Source organism: Stenella coeruleoalba (genome assembly GCF_951394435.1).
Source record: "Stenella coeruleoalba genome assembly, chromosome: 20".
NCBI lineage: Eukaryota > Metazoa > Chordata > Mammalia > Artiodactyla > Delphinidae > Stenella > Stenella coeruleoalba.
This window is the reverse complement of record NC_137166.1, coordinates 12,589,876-12,615,412: the sequence shown is the minus strand read 5'-3', so window position 1 is coordinate 12,615,412 and position 25,537 is coordinate 12,589,876. Positions and strand designations below refer to the sequence as shown.

Sequence of the window (25,537 nt, the reverse complement as noted above, 5' to 3'; positions counted from 1 at the left end):
AAGCACTGCCTGGCTTGATGATGATGATACCACTGTTCATTTGTTTAGCTTCTTTTTAGTGTGCTTTCAGGTTTCTCATCTCATTTGATCCTCAAAAGGGAGGTAAATGTCTCTTTTTCAGATGAAGAACTGAGGTCCAGGAAGAGTAGATAACTTGCCAAGGTCTTGAGGCTGGAAAAGCCAGGTTATCTTGGTCTTTCCCACTCATGACAGACCCTGAGTTATTTTTTTGAGCCTTACACACACACACACACACACACACACACACACACACACACACACACGCAGAGTTAGGTGATGCAAGTGGTAATGACCTTGCTTTCATTAGAATATAGGTCTCTCCCTACTATAGTGGTGCTTCCTGCAAGACATAATATTTCCCAGCCCACCTCTTTTTTAAAACCCTGTTCCAAGATGTGTTTCCCAACACCACCAAGCAATTAGCTTAATTCTGATAGCATCTACCTGGAGATAGCATCAGATCCCACAGGTCAAGGGCTCAGTCCCACAAGACTGCCCCCACTTCAGATGCCAATCACAAGCCCGGGTTGTCACCTCTGCTTCTGCCCAACTGTCTATTGATTGGAGGTTCCCATGCCCCCACCACCACATTTGTTTAATATGCTAGAGTGGCTCCCAGAACTCAGAGAAACATTTAACTTACCAGATCAATGGTTTATTATAAAAGGATGTAACTGAGGAACAGCCCAAGGGGAGAGAAGCACAGGGCAAGGTGTGGGGAAAGGGCACAAGGCCAACGCTGTCTCCAGGCACAGCACTCTCCTCAGATCTCCATGTGTGCACCGGTGCGGGAGCTCTCCAGACCCTGTCCTTTTGGAGTTTTATGGGGGCTCCATTACATAGGCATGATTGATTCAATCATTAGCCGTTGGTGATTGATCCAACCTCCAGGTCGAGGGTGGGGCTGAAAGTTCCAGTCCTCTAATCACAGGGTTGGTTCCCTTGGCAACCAGCCCCCATCCTTAGGTTAACTAGGGCTTTCCAGAAGTCACCTCATTAACATATACTCTGGTGTGGTTGAAAGGGGCTGGTTATGAATAACAAGACACTCCTTTTCATCCTTTCACCTTTGGCTCTGGAGCTATTTCAGGAAGTGATGACAGAAAACCAAATATAATTGGTCTTAGGGAATTCCAAGGGTTTTAGGAGCTCTATGCCAGAAACCGGACAAAGACCAAATGTATACTTCTGACTATAAATCACAATATCACACCTGCGGTCAGCTTTTTCTTCCCTAATGGCAAGGACTTTAGATTGGGAGCTAAGAAATCTGATTCTGGTCTCAGCTCCGCCCCTAAATTGTTTGACTGATGGCCTCACTGGGGTCTCTTTCTTTATCTGTACAGTGAGAGGATTGGTCTAAACCTGTGAGTCTCAACTTGTTTTTTCCTAGGACATAAACATCGGGTGACATTCCTTCCTAGACCTTCTTGTGGGGTGGCCTTCTTCCCAGCACCGTAGCTGTAACTCGACCCCTCTCCTGTACTCAAGGAATCACGTTGGGATGTGAGGGTTTGAATGATGCTATTGTAGCAACAACAATGACTGTGTTCTGAGTTATCAGAAAAGTGAGTAATGTACGAGGTGAAGGGCTTTTCTTTAGTAAGAAATCACTTTACCACCTCCCAGTGGCTGCATCAGGACATAGTGTTAGAGGACCTGTCTAAGCACGTCCATCCTGGCCTGCCTGCAGCCCTGAGCCCTCAGCCCGCAGACAGCGTGCTAACTTAGCAAGTTTAAAGTGGAAGCATCCTGTAGTCAAAAGGGTTGCAAAACCTTGGTCTTTTTAAAACATTTTTTTAATAAATTTTTAATTTTTATTTTTTTGGCCGCACCACGCAGCATGTTGGGATCTCAGTTCCCCGACCAGGGATCGAACCCGTGCCCCTTGCATTGGAAGCGCGGAGTCTTAACCACTGGACCGCCAGGGAAGACCCAACCTTGGTCTTTTGAGTCAGAAAAAAGGATGAACAAATCTCCCAATGGCTGGTCATTCTATGGAATGTTATTTAAGTATTGGTTTATTTGCAGGGCACAGCCATGAGGGTAGATTCAAGGGTACAGAGGGACTTAGGTTAGATGTGAAGAGCATCCTCATTCTACCAGACTCGAGTTCATTACTCACCTGTGCCAGGAAACTGGGAATGGACCCTCCCCCATCACGTTTCTTTTCTGTCTTCTGGTTTTGTCATTAATGGATTCAAAAGCATCCAGAGATCAGAAAATACAGCCCTTTCTCAAAGCTTGGCCAGAGTCCTTGGGATGGTAGCACTTCCAAGAATTTTTAGCCAAGACACTTAGATGCTAAAGCTCTTTGAGGAAAGGGATTGGAGGAATGGGAACGGTGCCACGGAGTCTGAGGTCCACATTGCCTGGAGTGAACCGGACTGTGGATTTTCCGTCTGGTCCTGTAGCTCAGAGCATTGTCACTGAAGAGAGGAGGGTTTGGAGAAGACTTCAAGCAAAGTGCTTGTGCCCTACACGGGAACGTGGGAGCCAGCTTGCTTCCTGTCTGAGCACCACCAGCTGCCAGAGTGCAGAGCTTTCCATACAGAATGAGCGACTCCCCTCGGGAAGGACACTGGTGAAGGTGTGAACTCCTCTTCTCCTGGAGCAGCTAACAGTCAACATGAACCCTCGCCTCATAGTAAATATTGCTGATAGATATTAGCAGCATCCAGTGAAACTGTGCATGGGACATTTTGACTGCAAATTAATAGAAGAGTCTGATCTTCACAACAATATTTTAGTGTGCTGTATTTGACCTAGGAATTCCAGACTGAGAAAGTAGGGGTTATGGTCACAAAAGGGAGCAGCTGTGATGTTTAAAATTCAATGTGGACAAGTAAATAGATAACTTTTCAATCTTTTTGGCAGAATGGAAAAGAAGTAATCCATTTGAAAGTAATTTTTATTTTATTTTTTATTTTTTGGCTGCAACGTGCGGCTTGTGGGATCTTCGTTCCCCGAGCAGGGGTCAAACCCAGGCCCTCGGCATTGAAAGCACACAGTCCTAACCACTGGACCGCCAGGGAATTCCCCATTTGAAAGCAATTTTTTTTTTTTGCGGTACGCGGGCCTCTCACTGTTGTGGCCTCTCCTGTTGCGGAGCACAGGCTCCGGATGCGCAGGCAGCCGCTCCGCGGCATGTGGGATCTTCCCGGACCGGGGCACAAACCCGTGTCCCCTGCATCGGCAGGCGGACTCCCAACCACTGCCCCACCAGGGAAGCCCTGAAAGCAATTTTAATAAAAGTAAAATGGGGGAAATTGAAAATAGTGGATCTGTATTTATCTATAAAAATAAGTCAAAAAATAATTTATTAAAAAATAGATCAAAGGACTAGGTTTACTTAATGGAGTTCAGCTCAGAAGATTCTCAACCAAAGTCTCCAATACTGATACAGTTCCGATGAAGCTCCCTGGGTGTATAAGCAAACTTCCTCGGGAATAAAACAGCAGGGTCTGTCGCCTATCGTTGTGAAACAGCTGTTACTCTTGGTGGCATATGGCCAAGGCATGTGTGGCATCTGGGAGCGCTCTGGAGGGCCGCCTGTGGCTCGCACACTCTCGGAGGACAGCTGCACGAGCCACGGGAGGAAAGATGCTCTGGATGAGGGACGGAGGTGCCCAGGACTATAGGGATTCCTGCCACAGGTGATCCAGCCAAGTGGTTTGAGGGCTGGGAGGCGGAAGGATGTTAAATTTAACTCTTATTATTCAAAGACAGATTATTTGGTTGCCTTGATTAGATCGATGCCTCCCTGTCCCCGTTGCCCACTGGACCCCCTTGGGAAAGGGGAAAGGGTCTAAAAGAAAATAAAACTCAAATCAGCTGTCAGTGACTTCTGATAAACTTCAGCAAGGGGCATGACAAGGGTGTGCCCCAGTGAAAAAATGGGAATTGGAGGCTGTAATCAGAAAACAACATGTTACCTGCCTTTAATGAAGAAGTAGGCAGTAGGATGTATCTAGACTGTAATTCGCCATTTTGACTCTGACCCCACAATGGCCAGAGTCACCTAAGAGTTTCCACATTTATGATGGATATGTTTGGTTTGGAAAAAAACATTTCATTCTATTTCCTCTTTTTCAGGTTTCAAGTGCCCCATTTGCTCTAAGTCTGTGGCTTCCGACGAGATGGAAATGCACTTTATAATGTGTCTGAGCAAACCTCGCCTCTCCTACAACGGTAAGAGCTTAGCTGGGGCGGGAGGTGTGGGGGGAGCTCTGAGCAAGAGTCTTTGCAGCCTCCGTGGCTCTGGGCAGCATGTCCACCCCGCCTTCCGGCAAGAGGAGTGGAGCAGGGAGGAAGGCATAGGGACGGGGTCTGGAAGTCCCTTGGGTGGCCAGTTAGCCCTGCCCTTTCTTCCACCCACTTAGTTCCTTGCCCCTGTGGTTGGGAGACAGGCCTTGGTCACACAGCTGACAGCAGAGGGCCCAGCGGGAGCGCCAGCCCTCTGTGGGGAAGGGAGTCTGGGCTGTGCCTTGCACACAGTGCTTCAGCCTGACTCTCCACAGTAGAGTAGGTGTGATTTGTGGACACCTTTGGGGATTGAGAATGCTGACCTGCCACCTCATCGCTGCCCCGAGGCTGTGCTGCTTCCTGCTTTGGAGGCGGCCGCGGGGCTGAGCAGTGAGTACAACGGGGGACTCAGTGAAACGCCCCTGCCACGGCACCTCTGTGGACAGAACGAGGGTCAGCACCTGCCTGGTTTACTTTGGGGGAGGCTTGGAGCTCAACTGTTCTGGGTTCAGAGCCTGCCTTGGCCACTTACTTACTGGCTGTGCGGTCTTGAACAAGTGCTCAGTTTGCAGAGCCTTGGTTTTCCGGTCCCTAAAATGGGGATTTCAGTACAGGCTTCGTAGGATTTTTGTCAGAATAAAGTGAGATATTACACATAAAAGCTTTCAGTCCGGAGCCTGACACATGGTCAGTGCTCAGGAAGTTACAGCCGCCCCGAGAGATGCAAGGCCATCCCTGGGTTTCTTTTCATCCTTTTCTGAAGTGGACTGTCTGCTCTTGAGTTCCTTGCACCCTGTGCTGCCAGTGACTCTTGGGCTTTCCATCCTTACGTGCTTAGTTTGGTCTTCAAACCACGTTCCTCAGAGAACTGTGTCTTCTACGAGAATGGGCACTGGATCTGAGAGGGGTGTGCCCGACCTGACCCCAACCCCGGCCTGCCTTGTAGGTTAGAGTCACGACGATGCTTAGGAAAACAGCACTGAGATTTCTCAGGGCCCCAGGGCTGGGCAGGAGGTGGGCCCGCATCACCTGACCCCCATCCTGTCCGTGAAAGTTTCCCAGGTCGACTCTCCTTACAGACCTTCCTTGGGCTCCTGCCTCCTCAGACCCACCTGTGTAGGCCAGATAATTCCAGATTGTTCCTGCGAAATTAATCTGGCGAATCTGATTACCTGATTCTCCTGAAGACACGTCCTGCTATTCTCTGATCTCTTTTCTTGCACCGCCAACAGATTCTGGACATGGGCCGGCTGGCCAGTTACCCTTTGTCTCAGATACACGTGGTCTGGTGACCTTTGCCATCTCTGAGCCCAGGTGTCCTTCCCTTTCCTCTCCTCCCTGGTTGTCCAGGGAGCCCCCGTTCTCCCCAAGGGACAGCCTGTCGCATCCCTGGGGACTGACTGATGCTGAGTCTCTGAGTCTCGTCCCTCAAGCTCTGGGCTCCCCGTCAGGCTCGTCGAAGATGCTCAGCTCCACTTCGTTCCTTGTCTCTGCCTGGGACCAGGGAGGGAGATGACTGAGTCTTCTCCCGCGGCTGACAGCCCTCCCCCGCCGTGGCCTCAGAAACCGTGTTCACTTATTTCCCACGTGCACAGCACCCCCGTGAAGGCTGCTTTTTGTCCCGTGGGGTGCTGGGCAGAGTTCTCTGTGGACACTGCCTTGCTGTCATGAGAACACAAAGCAGCCTCAGAGTGGGCTCACCCGACAGGCCTGGGCTCTTGGCGTCATGAGGGAGAACTTTGCAGGGCAGCTGTGGAGGGCAGAGCGCTCTTGGGGCCACTCTGTAAGGAGGACCCACATGCCCGGCTTGGACAGTGGGGGAGGTGAGGGCATGGGCTTCTCTCCTGGAGAACTGCCCGGGATACCTGCAGCGCCTCTTCCATGTGAGCACGTACGTGCCAGTGCCCCCATAGGTGTCCTCCTTGCCTTTCCTCTTTGCCTCCAAAGAGAGGCAGCCCTGGAGAGCAGTCCTGACAGCCCAGCCCGAGCACAGGTCGCCTGCAGAAGCCACACTCAGAGTCGGAGTCCCCTTAGAGGAAGCAGAGGTTGGCCAACCAGTCTGAGGCATAACCATGGCTGTTCTTGGTCTCTTCTCACTTCTTCCTTCCTCTCATTGAAAAGCTACCTCTTTGGGTGTGTGTGTGTGTGTGTGTGAGAGAGAGAGAGAGAGAGTGTGTGAGTGTGAGTGTAAATTAGAAGCTTTAAACTGGACGATCTCTTTTGCAAAAACCAGTCCTTTACCACCTGAGGCAAAGAAAGGCATGTTGTTCCTGGTCCCATCAGTGGAATGTGTCTTAAGGTGAGGAAAGTGCTTCAGAAACAGTGGCCTGGCCCCTCCATCACAGCTGGATTCCTCACATTCAGCCTTTGTCTTTTCTAAAGACACCTAACCCTTCCGGATAAGAGAAAGGCATTTGTCACTTGGGGTTTGTATATGGAGTGTGAGTCTCCGGGCTGGTCTAGGGCCTGTTTTAGTTCAGATAAGGCACAGGCCTTTCGGGGCCTTAGGCCGAAGTCCCAGGTCGGACCTCTAGGTATTTATTTTGGTTTTGCCAGTAACGTATTTTACCAATGATTTCTTATCATCCTGAGCTCCCCAGCTTCGCTTTATCTCTTCTACCAAAAAAGAAAAAAGTGAGGAGACTTAAAGCATTTGTGAGGTGTAGAACTCCCAGAATCTTTCTGGAAAGGGGAGAATCTGAGACTTCCTTAGTGGATTAAGAAGTGCTGTATTCTTGTGAAGATTCACTGGGATTCCTGGTCACTCCCACCTGCACACACACACGCACATGCACACACGCACACACACCCTCCCTGTAGCTGCTGGCACCAGTTGGGGAAATTTTTAGGAAATTTATAGCGGTTATATAAGATGAAATTTAGTTAACCACCAAGTTGGGGGGGGGAGTAGAAACCTCCTAAATGAGACAGATAGAAAGTAGTATTTTTCTTATTATGAGGGTTGGCCTGAGCCGTGGGTTGGAAGGCCTCCAGTAGCCACCTGCCAGATTAAAAAAAAAAAAAAAAAAAAAAAAGCCAGTTTTGGAAAGGCAAGACTAGTTTAACTGGTTTACCCAGTGCTCAAGAGAAATGTGAAGGCCAGTAACTGGTGCTTCTTGGCAGGCACCTGGTTTGTGAGTCCTGGTGACCCATTCGGAGGGGTAGGGAAGGGAGCTGCACCGCAGAGCGCAGAATCTTCTATCCTCCGTTCTCTTCAGTGGGCAGCTCTGAACCCAGGACCCCTCAAAGATGAGAGAGAGCTGGGGGGACCGGGACCCCTTTCTGCAGGTAAATGTGGTCAGCATGATTGGGCCTTGTAATTTCTCTTCCTTTCCAATATCTGTTTGTGGTTCTGAGATGCGGGAACTTGCATTCTCAAGAACATGCACTCAGGTTTTGACCATCATACTGGTCAGCCAGCAAAACAAGCCTCGAGATGAGGGGCCTGATTCTGCTATGAACAGAAGAGAGTCACAGTACTGGAGTGGAGGGGGGTCGTGACAGATGACTGATTGTCCACTGAAAGCCGAGGAGACCCTGGTTCCAGGACCAGCCAGGGGTCCTTGGCTCTGGGAGAGTCTGGCGTGTGGCAGGTCCATTTGCCAGCAGTATTAAGAGAGCTTGATGGCTGTCAAAGCAGCTTCAAAAGTTCCTTCCCCCCCTTGCTTTCTTCTGGGGCACAGACCCATGCCCTGCTTCTTAGGTCCTGACCATCCATCCCTCCTCTCTACTGACAGTCATTGCCCCCAACTTCAGGGCTCTTGAAATGATAAATGTCACACAAGGTTTCTTTAAAGGAAAGGGAATCTGGCTCCCCCCGAAGCAGGAATGCCTCCTGCTAGTTTAGCCCCAGCCAGCAGACCTGTGTAAATAGTGCTTGTTTGGCCTGTGTCTCTGCTCCCAGCGATCCTGTGGTTGGGATGGCAGTGCCTTTTCTTGGGCCTTGGGGAGCCAGGTTCTGGCCGGGGAGTGTGCCCAGCCCAGTGGGGCACTGCCAGGAGCTATTGTTCGATGCCTAGCAGCGGCTGAGTCTGGCTGCGAGGTGTCTGTCTGGAGGTGTCTGTCTGGGCGCTCTTCCTGCAGGAGGGAAGCGAGGAGGACTCCCGGCAGGCCGCTGGGTGAATGAGGAGTGGGTGGAAGGGAGACCGGAAGAGAGGGGACTGAATGGGGTCACAGGGCAGCCTCCGTAAACATGAAGCCCTGCGGAGCCGCTCTGCTTGTGATCGCAGCCCATCTCGTCAGAACAATTGGGTCGTGCCTCACAGTCTGTGGGTTGCGGTGGAGACGCCACTGCTGGTAGGGGAACTGTCTACTCAAAGTCTCCCCTTTGCCTGGAGATTTCCCAAGAGGGGAGCTGGCGACGCCTGGCAGTGGTAGCACTGCCCCTTCCTGTCCCCCAGGAGGCTGGGCCAGCAGCTCTGCGCATGCCGAAGGGTCTCAAGCCTGGGCTCTTCCACACCTAGGCTGGAAATGAGGCTGGCGGTGGAGACTTTGTTTCTGAGTCATTTGCTGGGGATTCTCCCTCTGGCTCCCACCTTCCTTCCTCCCAGGACGTGACTGCCATCAGGCAGCAGGGGAAGTGGGTTCTGTACGGCACCGCTCAGCTGCACCACACCAGCCTTCCCTCCATGCCGCCGGCAGCTCTGCGGGTCCCCTCGGGGGACGTCGAGCCTGTGCTCTCTGCAGGGCAGCAGTACAGCTCCCTCAGCCTGGCCTGTTCATGCTGAGCACCCAGGTTCCTCCACCAAGTTCACAAAGAGGAAGATCTGAAGCTGTCTGTGAGATGGGTGGTGGTTTCCAGCCGCAAGGAAGAGACTCTACCGCCTGGTCTTTTAAGGAAAGGAGGCAGGGTGGCCAAGTGGAAGGAACTTGGCGTGGGAGTCATGGCCACTTACCAGCTGCCTGAGCTGAAGCACAGACCCCCCACCCCCAGGGTCTTTAGGACTCACTGAGATGTGTGTGCGACATTTGTGGCATACAGCTGGCCCCAAAGAAGTGAGGGCTCCTTTTTCTCCTCCTCCTCCTCGATCACTTTTCTCAGATAAACGGCAGCTGTCAGGGAGGGGGCAGAAGTGTGCCATCGCCTCCCACCGCAGCGCTGTCACAGAGAGCATCGCCCGCCACTCTGGGCTGGCTAGAGGGCCAGGCGTTGGCACCGTCAGCACCATCCCTCAGGCCAGGCACACTTCCGCACTCCCCCGTGGGCAGGGCCGTTGGCTTTGCACACAGTGTCGGGCAGCTGGCGGCTGTGGGTGCTTGAGAGGCCGTAAGAAAAAGGAAGAAAGCACAGCTTGGGTCTGTGTTCTCATCAGCCAGCATCGGTTGAGCCCCCCTCCTCTAGGGACCTCGGGTGCCTGGGGGCGTTTGGGTCCATCTGCAGAGTGGCCTTAACTTGTGCCCCGGCTTCAGACTGCAAGGTCCTCCGACAGCAGACAGCAGGCTCCCATCACAACAGTGCGGAAGCCTCGTAGGGTCTGGGTGATAGCCAGGCTTCAGCTCCAGCCATTTCCCCTCGCCTGCTAGGCGCCCAGGGACGCCTGGGGGCTGCTCACTCCTAGAGCCCAGGGATCGGGACGGGAAGTTTTACCCAACCCACTCAGGCCTGTGGCTGGATTTGGGCTCCTGCCTTCCGCTGTGGGGAGCTGTCGCTCCCCGGGCACTGCGCTGGGTGTGAGCACTCCCTGCTGCCCCGTGCTCTCAGGGTCCCAGCCCTGGCTCCTCTTCATCCCAGGACCCCTCAGGCAGCCTTTTGCAGCCAGGGCTCTGGGTGCTGGTGAAATGTGCTCCCCACTGTGCCAGCCTGGCAGGCAGCTGTGCGGTTTAGTTCTTCCCATCCGTGCTGCAGACCCAGGCTGGCTGCTAAGTGTGCGTGAAGATGCTCTGTAATGGGTTGTGTGGTGGCGATCGACTGTTCATAAGAAAAGTCCAGTGTCTAGCCTCCATGTGCTCAAGTCTGAGTCCTTGATAAGAAGATGAACCGCCCTCGTGCCTCTTTCTCCTTCCCCTTCCCCTAGTGATACCTAGCGAGAAAAGAGGAGAGTCCAGTCCAGTCCCGCTGAAGAAGCAAGCCCCAGGTCTCATCCCCTTGCCTGGCTCCCGCCCCCTATCCCAGCCTGGACCTGACAGGACAGACAGAGCGCAGCTCATGCAGAAAACCGTTTGGGACTGAGGGAATTCTGACTTGCCCCTGGACTCCCAGCTGACTCACCAATCAGAAGGGGACGCTGATTCGGAATCAGTAATGTTGCTGTGTTCCCAAGGAAATCATAAGTGAGGAGGGAAGCACGGAAAAGGGGCTGTATCCCAGATCCTCACTTTACAGATGAGATGCCGGAGGCAAAGAGAGTGGGAATAAATGCCCAAGAAGGTCTGCAGCGACTGCCTTCTCAGAGCTGGTCTATTTTTCCTCCCGTCTTTATTGGAGTTTTTTCCTCCTAGTATTTTATTATGAAAAATGTCAAACGTACAGCAAAGTTGAGAGTTTTGCAGTAAAACCCAAAATACCCCCCACCTAGAGTGTGCATTGTACTGTACTTGCTCTATCACGTCTCTCCACCCACCAATCCGTATTATCCTTTCGATACATTTCAGAGTGAAACGAAAACACTAGTCTGTTTCTTTATTGGGGGTTGTTAATTATAAAAGTAATGCCTGTTCAAACAGTTCAAAAATATATAAAAATATTTTTCTTCTAATCCTCCTTTCCTCCACTACTATTAAAGTGTGTGTTTCCCTCCAGACTTTTTTCTGTGCTTCCACACACACAAATATTTAAATGTGTATGGTATCTAGTGCTTTTTTAAAAATGGGATCATACCCTTTTACAGATGTGCCCCTTGCCACGTTTGGAGTCTGAGGTGACACTCCAGTGGCAGACCGACTGTGTGCTGTCTGCTCTTCCCTCCACGTCGCCCTTTCAGGTGGGCTCTGGGGCTTTGGGTTAGGCAGATCTTAACAGAGAACATGACCACAGGCTGTCCTGGTGGCCTGGAAGCTGAAAGTGACTTCTCTCCCAGCTCTTGTGCATAAGGACTTAAGTATTGAGTTGACTCTATCTTAGTTGTTTTCCTTGGGGTTCCTGATGGGGGGCTCTGAGTCACCATACCCTTCTAGGCCATGAAGAATCCTCATTTTATGGGCCCCAGATGCTTCCCCTTCCACTAAAGTTATCAGAGGGCACAAAGAAACTGCAGTGGTGGAGGGCAGCCCCACAGAGGGTCCCTGGCCCTGCCCCATTCACGAGCTCTCTGACTTCGGCAAGGTGTCTGATTCTCTGGCTGCAGTGTCCCCTTTTGCAAAACAGGAATGACACCGTGTACCCTGCCCGGCTTGTAAGATCCTGAGGCACTGAACACACGTGAAATCTCAGTGTGTGTCATTGGCAGTGCTCACGATCAGTTAAAATCTTTCAAAAGTGGGGAGTTGCCCTGCTTCAGGCTTTGCTCTCTTTACATCCAGAACCTGTTCTCAGGGTACTTCTCCTATGGTTTTGAGAACTTCCGGGTAACCTTTTGCTGACTTCACCTCTCTCACCTGCCTTTCAAATATCAGAATTCACCTGGGTTCAGTCGTCTGCCTTCTTGAGCTTTGTCTAAGCTCTTTATCCCACATCTACCCCTGTTGCCCACATCTCTCCTCTAAACCCCATATCTGGACTTGAATGGACTCCAGCAGGTTTCCATTAGCGCGTCCTGGGGGAGACGCTCGGTCAGCGCCTACCACCCAGCTCTGAGCTCATCATTACTTCCCAAGCTGGGCCTCCTTCTGGCTCCCTCTCGCTCTGACAAGTGTGCGCTCCCCTCCCCTGGCCCCCGTTTGCCCAGCTGCCCCAATTCATGCCATCCACCTCCCCGCATTGCTGGTGCCGGCCTTGAGTTCATCTCTCCTGCACCCGGCATTAGCCTCCATAGCAGGCTCCCCATCTGTGGGCTCTTCCAGTCATTTCCAGTAGTTTCAGGAGACTAGATGTGATCAGTGCGTCTCCAAGGCCCTTCAGTGACCCAGATAAAGGCCAGGTAGCACAGCAGGATACAAGTCCGTCCTCAGGAAATGGATCTCACCTACCCGCCCCCCACGGCCCCAGGACTCTGCACCTACTACAGCAAACATCCTGCCTTGCCAGGTGCACAGATGCTGTCCCCTTTGCCCGGAATAGCCCTCCCTGAACAGTCCCCACCCCGATTGGGCATCTCCCGGACTTCTCACATCTGGATCTGTGTGTGTCGTAAGACTTCCAGGAATTCCTGTGCTGTTCATTTCCGTCTTCTTGTTCAACCGCCCCTGCTAGGCTATGAGTTTCTTGAATCCTGAGACCGTGGCTTATTCACTGAGTCGCCAGTGCCCAGAATGTCATAGAAGTGTCGCAGGGGATGCTGGCTCGGCCCCCTGCTGTGCTCGGGCTGTCCTGGCCACGGCTTCGCTTGGGGCCGTGGTGGGCAGCGGCTCCCTTCCATTCATTCTTTTCTGATGGGGTGTGGGGTGTCTTTTCTAAATATTTAACTGAGTTAAAATTTGTATAACACACAAGTAACCATTTTTACGTGTACAGTGCAGTGGCATTTGGGACATTCACAATGTTGTGCAACACCATCTCTTGTCTAGTTCCAAACATGTCATCATCCCAGAAGGAGCTCCTTGCGTGACTCCACTCACATGAAGGAGCTAAAGCAGTCAACCCCATAGAACCCGAGAGTAGAAGTGTTGACAGGGGAGAGGGAAACAGGCAATTGCTATTCAACTGGCAGAAAGTTTCAGGTATGGGGCTTCCCTACAATAGTAGACTGTACTCTTACATTTTTATTAAGAGGGTAGATCTTATGTTAAGAGATCTCACGTCACCACAAGAAAAACAAAGGAAAATCGCTTACTCATTAAGCAGTCACTCCCTAGTGCCCCCTGCCCCCAGCCCCTGACCTACTTTTTTGTCTCTGAATTTGCCTCCTCTGGACATTTCACATAAACGGGATCAGAAAGCAGGTGGCCTTTTGCATCTGGCTCCTTCCACTCGGCACCATGTTTTCGAGGTGCACCCACGTTGCAGCAGGCGTCAGCTCTCCACCCCTTTCCTGGCTGAGGGGATACGCTGTTGTGTGGGTCCACGCGGTTCATTTCTCCATTCATCCGCTGGAGGACCTTTGGGTTGCTTCCACCTTTGGCTCTTGTGAATAATGCTGCCGTGGACACACATGTACGCGTATTTGCTGGGGTACCCGTTTCTTCCCTTCACCCTTGGCTCGTACCACTCTCCTCATCACCATTTTTTCCAAACCAGAAATCCAGTGCACCTGGTCGGTGTGTATGTTTAGGGGGAAAGTCTGTTCAGGGAACCATTCTGTCTCGTGCTGCCTCTGCTGCATGTCTCCTCCTCTCCAAGCCTTTTTCGTCCTTCATCGCCTGGGCCGCTTACTTGGTGATTAATCCCATTTTGTCTTCAGGTAGTTAGTGTGTGGTTTGCGTGTCTTGTGTCCACAGTGAGGACCCTTACATCAAGGTCTCTCTTGGGCTTTCGCTGACTCAGGTGACCCATGCAGTCCCAAGCAGCTCCTAGATCCCTGCCTGCTGGTGACTGACCCCCCACTCTCCTCTGTCCCCCCTTTGCAGATGACGTGCTGACTAAAGATGCGGGTGAGTGTGTGATCTGCCTGGAGGAGCTGCTTCAGGGGGACACGATAGCCAGGCTGCCCTGCCTGTGCATTTATCACAAAAGGTACGAGAGGGCCGGCAGGGCCAGCTTAGCTGCACCCCAGACCCCAGAGGGCCCCTTCCCTGTGCGTGGGGGGAGAGAAGGGCAGACTGTCACTAGCCACCCCGTCCCCCAGCACTCTGAGTGGAGTCGAGGCAGAGGTCAGCAGGTGGGGAGTTCTGGACGTGCTGAGCGCAGAGCCTGGGTGGTGGGCCCGACGGGGAGGCCTGTGGAGCCCCTGCCCCCTGGAAGGTTGAGCCCCCGTCCATCTCTGTGAGCCCCTCTGCTCCAGTGTGCAGACCCTGGTCTGGTGGGGGTGTGGTGGTCAGCACAGAGGGGTGTGCTGGCTGCCCTGGCCCCGCCCCTCCTCCCCAGAGGCCCAGCAGGCAGGAATAGCCACTACCTGTGGGCCCCAGTGCTGCGAGCGGCTATAATTAGCAGGACTGAGATTCGCCCTCAGGCTCCAGCATGAGCCTCATTCTTGTTTCCAACTGGAAAGAAGACACCTCCTTACCCAGGACAGGAGGACACTCTGTGCTGCCCGCGGCCTCCACCTGTTCTCGGCCCCTGGAGCCCCAGAGCTGCTTCCGGACACACAGGCTTTTCCAAAGCCTGACTCACGGGGCCACTGGCCACGGGGCAGCACGTGGATGTGGCTGGTGTCAGAAAGGCGCAAGTGAGGCCTAAGGGGAGGGGGTCTTGGCCTGGGCGCAGCACCCAGCGCTCCAGTGTCCCAGGGAAGCATTGACCAGAGCCAGAAGAAGGGAATCTTCAGCTCTGGAAGAGACTTATGCAAATGATCTGTCTGGTTCCTGTTTTGAAAATACCCAGATGTTTTACAGAAAGCTGTCTTGGGCCAATTTCTGTTCCCTCTCTGTTCAGACAGTGCTTTCTGTAAACACTAGAGACCAGGATTTCCCCGCTGGCCTCTTGTCTGGCTCTCCTGAGCAAAGACACCAAGCCACAGGGCCAGTCCTCCCCTGGCCCACCTGCTCCAGGAAGGAGGACTAGATGCTGGCTGCCCACCACAGCCAGCCAAGCCAGGCAGAGCCTGGGGGCCTCCTGAGAGGGAGACTAGGGAGGGAGCCTCAGGCTGCTCCTGTGACTCCGGAGAGGGCTTGCTCAGGGCCGTGACCAGCCTGCCGGGGCTTTGTTCCCACTTCTTTGCCCTTTAAGCCTTGGAGATAGTTGACTGGCTGCCCTGGGCAGCCCCCCACTCTCACCCTCTGACCCGTAGCTGTTGCCGTCCTCCTGGGCTCCGTGCCCCTGAGGCCTTGTCCCTCGCGAGGGCACACTCCCTGCCTCCTGCAGTGCCTAGGTCCAGCCCAAGCCCGTACGCACTGCACCGGGACTCCGGCTGTGCCAGGTCCCCCCTGGGTGTCCTCCCTCCTGCTAGCAGATAGTGGGTATGTGGGGTCCCCGCAGGTGAGCGTCAGGCATTCCTGACGCTTGGAGCTAGCCCCCAGGGAGCGGCCTGGCCAGCCGGTGATGTGTCTCCCTTGCCGTCTCCCCTCAGTTGCATAGACTCATGGTTTGAAGTGAACAGATCTTGTCCAGAACACCCCGCGGACTGACCCTGCTGGGCTCGCTTGCTGACTCCTCTCAAAGGTGAGCCCGTGGTTGGGGTCGCGTTGCTCTGGGGCCTGGAGGCGGAGAGGGGGGCTGAGCTGCCCTCACGGCACCCCACGCCCCGCCTCCCCCGGCCAAGAGGGGTCGGGGGTGAGGGGAGCATCTCAGCAGCAGGGGTTCCGTGAGGTGGGGAGGGTTCCTGGGAAGGATGAGAGTCCAGACTCGCACGTTGCGAGGAAGAACCTGCCAGGTAGAGGAAGGTGAGTTGGGGGAAGGCCCCTCGTGTTCCCCGTGTCTAGGGCGAATCTCCCCGAGGAAGGTTCAGGAAGGTCCCTTGGAAAGTGCTGGGCAGGAGAAGCAGCACAAGCCCTGGGACAGGATGCTGCTTTGCACCCCAGCTGTGCCTCGTGCTTGCTGGGGGGCCGGGGCAGGTCCTTGCCCCTCGGTGGCGTGGGTGTCTCTGCTGCTTCTTTGGGGACGGGATAATCTCGCTTGCGTCCCCACGTGGACAGCACACTCATTGGACAAGACCGAGTGTGGGACGGCGCCTCATTCCCTGCAGCGCTTGTCAGCAGTCAGCGCTTGGCTGGTTCTTCCCGCCTGCACCCACCGCCCTCACCCCCTTCCAGATGAATCTGAGGCCTCCAGGCCAGACCTGGGGCCCCGCCACCCAAGTCCCTGTTTGCACAGCACACCAGCACAACCAGCTTTCTCCCGAGATGCGCACATGTGCTCCCCTGTCACCGTCGTCCAACCCCAGTTTCTCCCGCAGGCGCCCTGCTTTACTGCTGACCATTCTCTCCTGTCCCCATCCTAGCTGGCCCTCTCGAGTTCTGGGCTGGCACTCTTCTGTTTTCTGCCAAATGAGAAACCAAAACCCACCTCACCTCACGTGAATCCAAGGGTTTGGGGGCCTCTTTTGCGCTCTCTCTCCTCTCTCTCTCCTTCTCCCTCTTTCTCTCGGGGCCTCTTTTGCGCGCTCTCTCTCTCTCTCTCTCCCTCTCTCCCTCCCTCTCCCTCTTTTTCTCGTTTTTTGTTTTCTTTTGTTCTTTGTTAGGTTTATTTTATTTATTCCAAGTAAACTCCCAGAACAGCTGATGATGTCAAACTATTCAGGGACATTTGCCCTTTTTACCTTCACCTCAAAAACTGAGGACGTGGGGTGAAGAAAAGGCGAGGGGAAGCGTGAGGCAGAGGGAATGGAGCTTGGTGCTGGCTGCAAGTCCAAATTCCCGGCATGATGTTTGGCTTCGGGGCCCCCAGACCGGAACCACAGGTGCCCCTGCCCGGCCTCAGCGGGATGCACACGGCTGGCCTCGGCCCGATGGAGCACGACTTACATCTTACGGTCCCCACAGGGACAGCCAGGCCCCCGTTCCTGAGAGGAGGCTTCGGACACTGGGGCAGAGCTGAGCTGGGGACACCAGTGGGAACAGGGCACCCCTCCTGCACTGACTTCCAGAGAATGGTTCTCCCTTTCTCCCTGAGGACACCAGATTGAATGAGAGCGAGTTTGAGAGAAGAAAGAATCACCCAATATCCTTCCCCTCATCCTCATCTCAGGAGGGAAAGGGCATTTTCTTTTTCACCTTTGAAAGGCGTTGTGGGTCTGTCTCTAAAGTGTTTACAAAAAAAAAAAATTATAAAAAAAAATGTCTAGTGTCGACTGGTGTTTTCCCTCGTGATGTTTACAGATTGCCGTCTGCTGCCCGGCCAGAACCCGCTCAGTGACAAAACGACCAGAGCCGGGTTCTCGCCACTCGCAGAGCAGAGCTCACAGCCCTCCCGTGCCCGGCACCCGGCGGTCTCTCCATCAACCGCTCTGCCTTGGTTTTTTTTGTTGTTGTTGTTTGGTTGGTTTTTTTCCCCAATTTTCTGGCTTGGTTTTGCACTTTTCTCCCCTTGGGACCCTGATATCTTGACTTCATTGCCAAAAACCAACCCACTGAGGACCTTCTCCCCCCCTCCTTTCCATTTCTCCTCCCCTCTTCCCTCCTGGTTCTGGTCAGTTCAGAGGATTTAACAATCACAAGTGTCCTGCAAAAATGCCTGAACGTTTTTCTTAGACCCTTGTGGATTTTTTTTTTTTCCAGAAAACCTAGACAAACAAAAGACTTATTAAAGGGATATGTACAGCTGCCCCTGTTTTCAGGCATTCTGTTTGAGAACATTCTAGCCATTGATGTTCACATGTGGCATCAGCCCCTGCAAGATAGGTTTCTGTATTTATATTTTAAAATACAAAAAAAAAAAACCTTATAAAATGTTTAAAAATACGTTCAAAGCTGGGGGAAAAGGCTTTCTTCATTAGTCAAGGTGTTTTGATATGGTATTAAAATAATGTCTAATAAAAGATGCACTGTGTGACTTCATTTTAATCAAGTATTGTTACACAATCAAGAAATGGGCGTTGACGGTCTGTCCCCTGCTCCCTTGCCTACCTCCTTAGCCTTCCTTCAGGCTAGCATCGGGGCTACAGGTGTGTGATGTGGTTCTCAGCGATCACGCCCGGGTGAGGGAACGTGGCAGGTCAGGCCGGAGTCCCGCAGCTTTACGACCCATTCAAGCCTCGTGGAATCTATCTGCCATCAGCTGTGGAGTGGTCGTGACAGAACTCTTCTGGAAAGATCTGCAGGGCAAAGACCTTGCAGCGGATGGAGGCTGCAAGGATGCGGGTTCTTCCAGGCACTGGCCCAGACCGCCCCCCGCCCAATCCCTGGCTCCCCATTCCACACCCTGCCCTTCCTGTTGCTCCGGCCACATCTCAGTGCTGACTCATGGGCATCCTTCATTGAGGCCCAGAATGAGGCCCTGGTTTGGGGCTGAGCCAGCTCAGAGCCCTTGAACTAGAACCAGCCACTCAGGGCTCACACGAGTTGGCACACCGTGGGCTGGGTGGGAAGCTCAGGGCAGCAGGTAGCAGTGCCCACCTGGCGCCTCTGTCCCTGTGCCAGACCGGCTCCCGGAGCGGCATTCCAGAGCCTCCTGCAGAGCCTGTGAAGAAAGCTGTGGAGGAAGACGCCTGCTCCGCCCCTTCTCGGGCCTCCTGTGTGCTGCTGCCTCTATGGGCTCTGACCCCACCAGGCCCAGGCTCTGCAGTTGTCTTCTGTCAGACACTTGCTGAAGCACCTGCTCTGTACAAGGGCATTGCAGGCTGGTGGGCAAATCTGAGCCAAGGCACTGGCACGCTCAGCATTTCAGAGAAGTACTCAAGAGGAGTTTGTGGGTCTGAGCTTGTCGGGTAGTGACCCCGGGTACCCGCAGTCGCCATGGTGGCAAAAACCTGGGCTCTAAACTGTCTGTATGGGGCTCCTTTGCCTGGCAGAACCACGCTGGGGAAAGGACTTCATCTGAACTTCAGATGCCCCACACGTGAAGTGGGAACAAAGTCACGCGGCTCAGAGGCCACCGTGAGGGTCAGAGGATCTGCCCAGAAGCCCCTGGCACGTGCACAGCAGGCTCGCTCGTGGCTTTGTCACCGCAAAGAGCACTGTTCTATTCACAGCACCTCCTGCTTCTGCCTGGCAACTATGTCTGCCTGTTCTATATTTAATTCCTCCAGCAAAGCTGGCCCTGAGGATCTCCTTGCCTGACCCCTGGGCCTGCAGGCAGAGGAGGCCTCTGTGCCCACCTTGGTGGCTTAGGCCTGGCAGCCTTGGCAGCGCCCTGGGTGAGCTGAGGGGTCGAGCTGGGTTGGGGCAGGGCTGGAGCCCACGCCGGCTGCTATTCCAGGCTCCTGGGGCTGGTGCCTATCCCACCCCCAGCGACTTCACTCCCACCTGGCACACTGCAGCCCTCTGCTGGTTGCCGTCTCCTCCAAATTCAGACCCAGACTGCCAGCTCCTGGGCGGGGGTAGGACCGGGGTTGTCCGGGCTTTCCAGATGAAACTGGTGTCTGTCATCCTCCATCCCAACAGCTCTCCTCAACTCTGCCTTTCCGGGAGGGGAGGGAATTGGCAGGCACTGGGAGGTGGGTTCCACCCACTCCCTCTGCTAAGGGCCCAGCACACGTGAAGGGGAGGGGGCTTCCTGGAAAGGGGCACCTCACTAAAACCAGTCATCTAGGAGCCATTTAATGGTGTCGAGGTTTTTAGGTCCTTATTCCTAGGGAATAGATGCTGAATTATGTAGGTGAATGATGTCAACAAATTTGTAACTCAATTCCAAATGGTTCCCCAAAAAATACAGCACGAAGCAAGTAAGGCAAAAATATTCATTGTTGAATCTTCAGTGGCTAGTATTTCAGTGAACAGTGTACTTGTTCTTCCAACTGTCCTGCGTGTTTGGAGTTTTTCCTAGTAAAGAATTGTGGGGAAGTGGCCATTTGCTGAACACCTACTAGTTGCCAGGCACTGAGGGGCACATCAGAGACAAGCCCTGCCCTGTAGGGGAGGAGCCTGCCCCTGCAGAATGCTGCCCCGGGGGGCTGCTGGTGGTGGGCTGCCTGCGTGGAGGGGAGGGCACTGGTGGCTGATGGTTAGATGGTTCGAGTCCGCTTTATTGGGTGCTTGTGGGGGAGGGCCCATGGGACTTGCCCCACACCACCCCCTGGCACATCCAAGGGACAGAAATGTCACAGAGGAGCGAACTCAGCGCTCAGCCCCAAGTTAGCAGAAAGGAGGGGTTCCAAGAACCGAGCTGGTCTCAGGAGCCAGAGGGGCTGCCTGAACAGCTGAGGGGAGATGTGGGGAGGGGCGGAGGGAGTGGAGGCAGGGAAGGAGCTCAGAGGTGGCTTGGGAGAATGGGAGTGAGGCGAGATGGAGTGTGCCCCTGGCTCCCCTGCACCCCTCGCCCAGCCCTTTTCCTAAGGGCCAAGGCCTTGGGGTGAGGGAGATGGGCCTGCACTAGAGGCTCCTGGGACCTGCAGGGGCGTGGAGAGCTTAGAGACTGGTTTCCAGGACTCCAGACACCTGCTAGACCCTGGGAAGTCGGGGGCCCAGAGCTGAGAGCTGCAGGTCCCTGCAGAGGTGAGTGTTGGGCACCACTGCCCCAAGCAGATACTGGTGTCTAAGCTCTGAGGTGTCGGGCGCCCTCTCGTGGGCTTAGGGGGAACAACTGCCAGGTACCCCGGACAAGGTCCTCTGATCAGGAATCCTGACCGAGGCAGGAGCAGGCCCCAGGGTGGACTGAGCCTGAGGTTGAGGCAAAAAAGCTGGTAGTATAATACATCACACTGTGGAGAGGTGTGGTACCAGGAAAATCACTTCCATTTGCAATGGTTGGTAGCAGCCACTTGAAGGACATGTTCAGAATGTTCTAGAGTACACGTGGGGCTCAGTGGGGGAGTCTGTGGTAAGTGACGATGGACATGGGCAAGTCCTTAGGCCCTGGGGCTCTGAGAGGCAGAGCAGCTGCCCCTCCTCAGGCTGCAGCAAGTCAGAGGGCAGGCCCGGGATGAGGGACGAGGACGTCACCAGCCAAAGGACAAAGAACTTGGAGGAGGTGGGGCGGGCAGGCACAGGGGTTCATTCACAGGTGCTGCCTGCTCATCTCCAGACAACTGCACGTGGGGTTCAGGTTTATTTTGGGGGTCTATGAGTGTGGAGCGGAAGGTCCCTTCCCCCACCAGCAAAGGAGCATTCCTGTCACCAGGCAGATGGAGTTGGGCTATAGGTGCTGGGGCCCCCAGGCTTTGTTCTCCTGCCCTGGCAGTGGGGAGCTGGAGGGGGGTCGTCCTAGTTTTTGGGGTGACTGACCCACACCACCTTACAGGATGCGTAAGCGAGCAGAGAGGAAGCAGCTGCACCGGGAATGACCCTGAGCCATTTACTGGACCAAAGGCTCCGGAGGCCAGCAAGAGGGCCAGGGAGAAGACGGCCGACCAGGCTTCTCCCTCCTCTCTCTGGCCTTGGCTGGGATGAAAGGGCTAGCGGGCTGGCGAAGACCCCTGCAGGGTCCAGGCAAAGGCAGAGCTGTTCCATGGCAGGAAAACAGGTTCTGGAACGGGAGGTGCCACTCTCTGGGGGCTTGTGGGCCAGGTGCTCCGAGCCCCTCACAGCACCTTGCCTGGGTTCATGAGGCCTCGGGGGTCCAGCGTGGCCTTGAGCTGCCGCATGGTCTCAATGCCCACCGTGCCCACCTCCTCCTGCAGCAGCTGCCGCTTGCCCAGGCCGATGCCATGTTCCCCTGTGCACGTGCCACGGAGTGCCAGTGCTCGCCTGGGAAGCAGCGGGAAGAGGTCCTCAGCGGGTGCCCCTCCCACTTCCCTCAGCTCTCCCCCACCCTGCTTCCCGCTTTGCCCTTACCTGACCAGCTGCTCTGCAAAGGCCTTGACCCTGAGGAGCTCCTCGTGGTCCTCCGGGTCTACCACCAGGATGCAGTGGAAATTGCCGTCACCCACGTGCCCAACTATGGTTCCTGGGGGCCCAGAGGACACAGCTGCTGCCCCAGCCCTGCCCCCACCCTCCCACCGCGCCCCGCATGGGGCAGGCAGAACCTGTGAGTCCCGAGGCCTGCAGGTCCTCCTTGGTCTGCACCAGGATCTCCGGCAGCCGGGAGATGGGCACACACACGTCGGTGGAATAGCCCTGAGTCGGGGCAGGCCGGTGAGCTTCCCTCCCTCACCCAGCCTGCCCGGGAGGTAAGGGGTCAAGGGTACGAATGGGCTCGGGGTGCTCGGCCTCTCACATGAACGTGCCTGCCGTCTCTAAGCCTCAGTTTCCCTGTGCAACAAGGCGACTGGCCCGGCTAGGCTCCCAGGGCTCTCATCCTGCTCCCCACCCCCCGCTACCGTGCAGGCCCCCCAGCACCTGGAGCCCAGCCTCCCCTTCCGCTTCACCACCTCTTCCTCCAGGAAGCCTGCCTTCTGTGTCCACACTGCCCCTCCTTGGTCCCTGCACCCAGGGCCTGGCTCGGGGCAGGGGCTCCCTCCCGAGGATTTAGCAGTCCTGCCTGCCGGGGCCTCTGCCTGCTGCCCTGGACAATAGGGCAGTAGGCTGAGGAAAGGCTCCCGTGTCCACCCCAGCCCGCTCACCTTGCAGCCCGGCCGCAGCGCCAGGGCAGCGTACCAGGCGTTGTGCCGCGCTGCCCAGAGCCGGCTGCGGTCCTCCGCCTCCTTGGCCCAGGAGAAGTGAGAGCCTCCATTGTGCCGGATGATCTCCTCTGTCGGGGGCGGGGGGTTGACACCAGGCCCTACTCTGGGGCAGCCCAGGCCCCGCCCCGCCCCGCCCACAGCACCCCAGCACACCTGTGCGCTGCACCTGCTCTGCCAGCGCCTGCTCGGAGCCGTGGAACTCGAGGAAGAGCGTGGGCGCCACGCAGCAGTTCAGCTTGCTATGCCTGTTGCAGGCATCCATCATGACGTCATCCAGGAACTCTGGGACCAAGGAGAAGCCACGTGAGGTGACGCGTGGCCTTCAAAGGGGAGCCCACCTGGACGGCCCAATCCCAGGCTCACCAATGCGGGCCACGGGCACTGCGGCCTGGAGGATGTGTACGGTGCTGTCCACGGCCGCCTGGACGCTGGGGAAGGCACAGGTGGCAGCCACCGTGGCCTCAGGGACAGGGTGCAGGCGCAGTGTGGCGGCCGTGATGAGGCCCAGCGTCCCCTCGGAGCCCACAAACAGCCCGGTGAGGTTGTAGCCAGCTGCGCTCTTCCTGGGTCCCCGGGGACATGAGGTAGGTGAGTGCCCAGGCCACGTGACGACGGATTTCTGGCCAGAAGCCAGGTGGGGAGCTGAGCCTGAGGTCTGGGCTCACCCGCCTCTGTGCAGACTGCCACCCAGGCAGCCGTTTCCTGGCACAGCCCAAATAGGCCTCCGGACCACCAGCTTTGGCCCACAGGGCAGTTTCATGACCCCGCCTCTCCAGGAGGCCCCCGTCGCCGCCAGTAGAGGGCGCTCACCGGAAGTGACGTCCCGGGCCCGCGGTGTGAAGCAGCCGCCCTCCCGGCAGCACCACCTCCAGGTTCAGCACGTTGTCGCGCATGGTGCCGTAGCGCACAGCGTTGGTGCCCGAGGCGCCGGTGGCCACCATGCCGCAGAGAGAGGCGTCTGCACCTGGGTCTGGAGGGCAGAGGGCAGGCAGAAGGAAGCCTGGGGCGGGTGCCCGTGGGCAGAGGGGTCCCGCCAAGCCCCAGAAACACCCCTGCCACCAGGGAGCCCTCCAGGCCCAGGAAAGTCCTGGAGCCCCAGCCTACCCACAGGGAACCAGAGGCCGCTGTCGCGCAGGTGGGAGTTGAGGACTTTGCGGGTGACGCCGGGCTCCACCACCACGGAGAAGTCTTCCGGATTCAGCTCCAGGATTCGGTCCATGTGGGTCAGGTTGACACAGACGCCGCCCTGGCGGAGGGCGTTCAAGCGGTTACTGACCTAGATCTTTCGCCAGGACACAGCCCCCAGGACCCCAGCTCGAGGCCGACCTCCCAGCAGCCAGACCAGAGCCCCGGGATGGCAGGTAAGGAGGGCTGGACCTGGCCAGCCAGGCTGGTGTGGTGGAGGAGGCAGCTGCCGGTGTGACAAGTGTGGTGGGACTAGAGCCTGGCCAGGGGAGTTGTCCACCCACCATACATACCTGCACGGCACAGACTCCACCCTCAAGCCCGGTGCCCGAGCCGAATGGGATGATGGGCACGCCTTGGCCATAGCACAGGGCTGCCAGCCGGCTGACCTGCTCCACATTCTGGGGCCACACCACGGCGTCCGGAGGTTGGCACCTGGAACCAGACCCTCAGCAATGTAGGGGTGTGTGGTACCCTCTGGTCCTGCTCAAGTTTGAAGATATGGCAGGGCCTGAGGCTGCACAGTGGGCGAGGGGCAGAGAACATAGAGGAGAGGTGGAGGATGCCAGATCACCCAAAAACAGATGGCGGGGGTTGAGGGGCAGAAGATAACCCAGGACCCTCACTCCCAGCCAGGGGTTCTGATGCAGGGGAGTGGCGGAGCCCACCTGTGCATTGACTCATCGTGCCCGTGCTGCTCCCGGACCACAGCAGCAGTAGTCACATGGGGGCTCCCCACAACTGCCTTCAAAGCCTCCACAAAGCCCTCGCTGAGTTCACCCTGCCGGGGAGAAACACATTGGCAGGGTCACTCAAAGATACCTGGGGCCACCTGGCCAGTGGGAGGGGTGGGAGTGGGGGTTCCATTGCCTGTGAACAGAGGCACCCACACCCCTACCCCGCTTCGGCCGGGGGCTCGTAGGGCTCTTGGAGCCCTTCTGGGGATTTCTTCCCATTTTACAGATGAGGAAAAGAAGCCAGCAAGTCCAGGACAGGGCCTGGCCTAGAACCCAGCTCCTTGCCTCCCAGGCATTCTTTCAAAATGTGTGTGTATTCCGGGCCCTCAAAGGGGTGCCCTAGAGTCCACAAATCTTTCAGTTGACACCCCCCAGCCCCACTCATGGCAGCTGTGAGGGCTTCGGCCCAGAGCACTGAACACCCACATTTGACCTGGGGTGAGCCCAGCGAGCCTCTGCTCAAGGTCTCCTGGTGCTGGGGCAGCACAGAGTCTGGCCGGAACTCGGCATCAGGGGCCCCCCACCCTCTAAGAGGCTCCTCTCCTCCCACCTACCTGAGTCCCCCTGGAGCAGTAGCCCCTCCAGGGGAATATCCCCCAAGTTGCAGCCCGGAGCAGGCTGGCCATAGCTGGGCAACAGCCGGTGACCACCCCAGCCTATTGGTTGTGCTGGGGGCAGGGCTGCTTAAGGTGGCACGGCCTTAAGGTGGCCCTGCCAGCCCTTGCTGAGTCAGTACTTCTTAAAGGAGAGGTGAGGCTTACTGAGCACAAAGGGAAACAGAACAGCCGCCACTTCCTGGCTTAAGACTATGCAGTGGCTTCTTGTGGTCCGAATACCCAGAGCTCCAGCAAGGCTCAGGGGCTTGGGACACACCCTTGATTTTTCTCACCCTGCAAGTCCCAGCTCCAGTGTCACAGTTAGAGTAGGCCTTGATCGGGGCTATGAGGAGGAAAGCACAGGGAGGCTCTTGGGGGTTAGGATGGGGGTAGGGCAGTAAGGCAAGCCAGGAAGACTTCCTGGAAGAGGAGTGCTAAGGATGAGCAGCAGTTTGCCAGATCAGCCAAG

General features: G+C 55.7%; 2 protein-coding genes across 3 annotated transcripts in view; one reads left to right on the top strand and one right to left on the bottom strand.

Moving 5' to 3' along the window:
* The window catches only part of ZNRF1 (zinc and ring finger 1), a 99,561-nt gene extending 81,694 nt beyond the window's left edge, over nucleotides 1–17,867 (top strand). The window contains exons 2-5 of one of the 2 annotated variants that reach the window (XM_079907186.1): nucleotides 4,117–4,212; nucleotides 13,867–13,972; nucleotides 15,465–15,556; nucleotides 17,212–17,867. In XM_079907186.1, coding sequence (XP_079763312.1) covers nucleotides 4,117–4,212; nucleotides 13,867–13,972; nucleotides 15,465–15,522 — 260 coding nt within the window. In that variant the 3' untranslated portion in view covers nucleotides 15,523–15,556; nucleotides 17,212–17,867. Of the gene's footprint in view, nucleotides 1–4,116; nucleotides 4,213–13,866; nucleotides 13,973–15,464; nucleotides 15,557–16,875 lie in introns of both variants that reach the window. The other variant, XM_079907185.1, reaches the window with a different exon arrangement.
* A 2,387-nt stretch (nucleotides 17,868–20,254) lies between these two features.
* LDHD (lactate dehydrogenase D) lies at nucleotides 20,255–25,200 on the bottom strand. The gene is made up of 11 exons (XM_079907753.1): nucleotides 25,027–25,200; nucleotides 24,404–24,516; nucleotides 24,029–24,170; nucleotides 23,655–23,796; nucleotides 23,361–23,520; nucleotides 22,914–23,113; nucleotides 22,704–22,832; nucleotides 22,491–22,618; nucleotides 21,954–22,044; nucleotides 21,763–21,874; nucleotides 20,255–21,675 (listed from the first exon to the last, which is right to left on the bottom strand). Exons 1-11 carry the CDS (start codon nucleotides 25,096–25,098, stop codon nucleotides 21,510–21,512), a joined length of 1,455 nt encoding a protein of 484 aa, XP_079763879.1. The 5' UTR covers nucleotides 25,099–25,200; the 3' UTR covers nucleotides 20,255–21,509.
* Nucleotides 25,201–25,537: the final 337 nt, after the last annotated feature.

Coding starts and splice junctions, on each gene's coding strand:
- LDHD (XM_079907753.1), bottom strand. CDS start 25,098: ATGGCCAGCCTGCTCCGGGCTGCAACTTGGGGGATATTCCCCTGGAGG. Junction 24,171..24,403: donor CACGATGAGTCAATGCACAG/GTGGGCTCCGCC, acceptor GTCTGGTTCCAG/GTGCCAACCTCCGGACGCCG. Junction 21,676..21,762: donor TTTGCAGAGCAGCTGGTCAG/GTAAGGGCAAAG, acceptor GCTGCTTCCCAG/GCGAGCACTGGCACTCCGTG.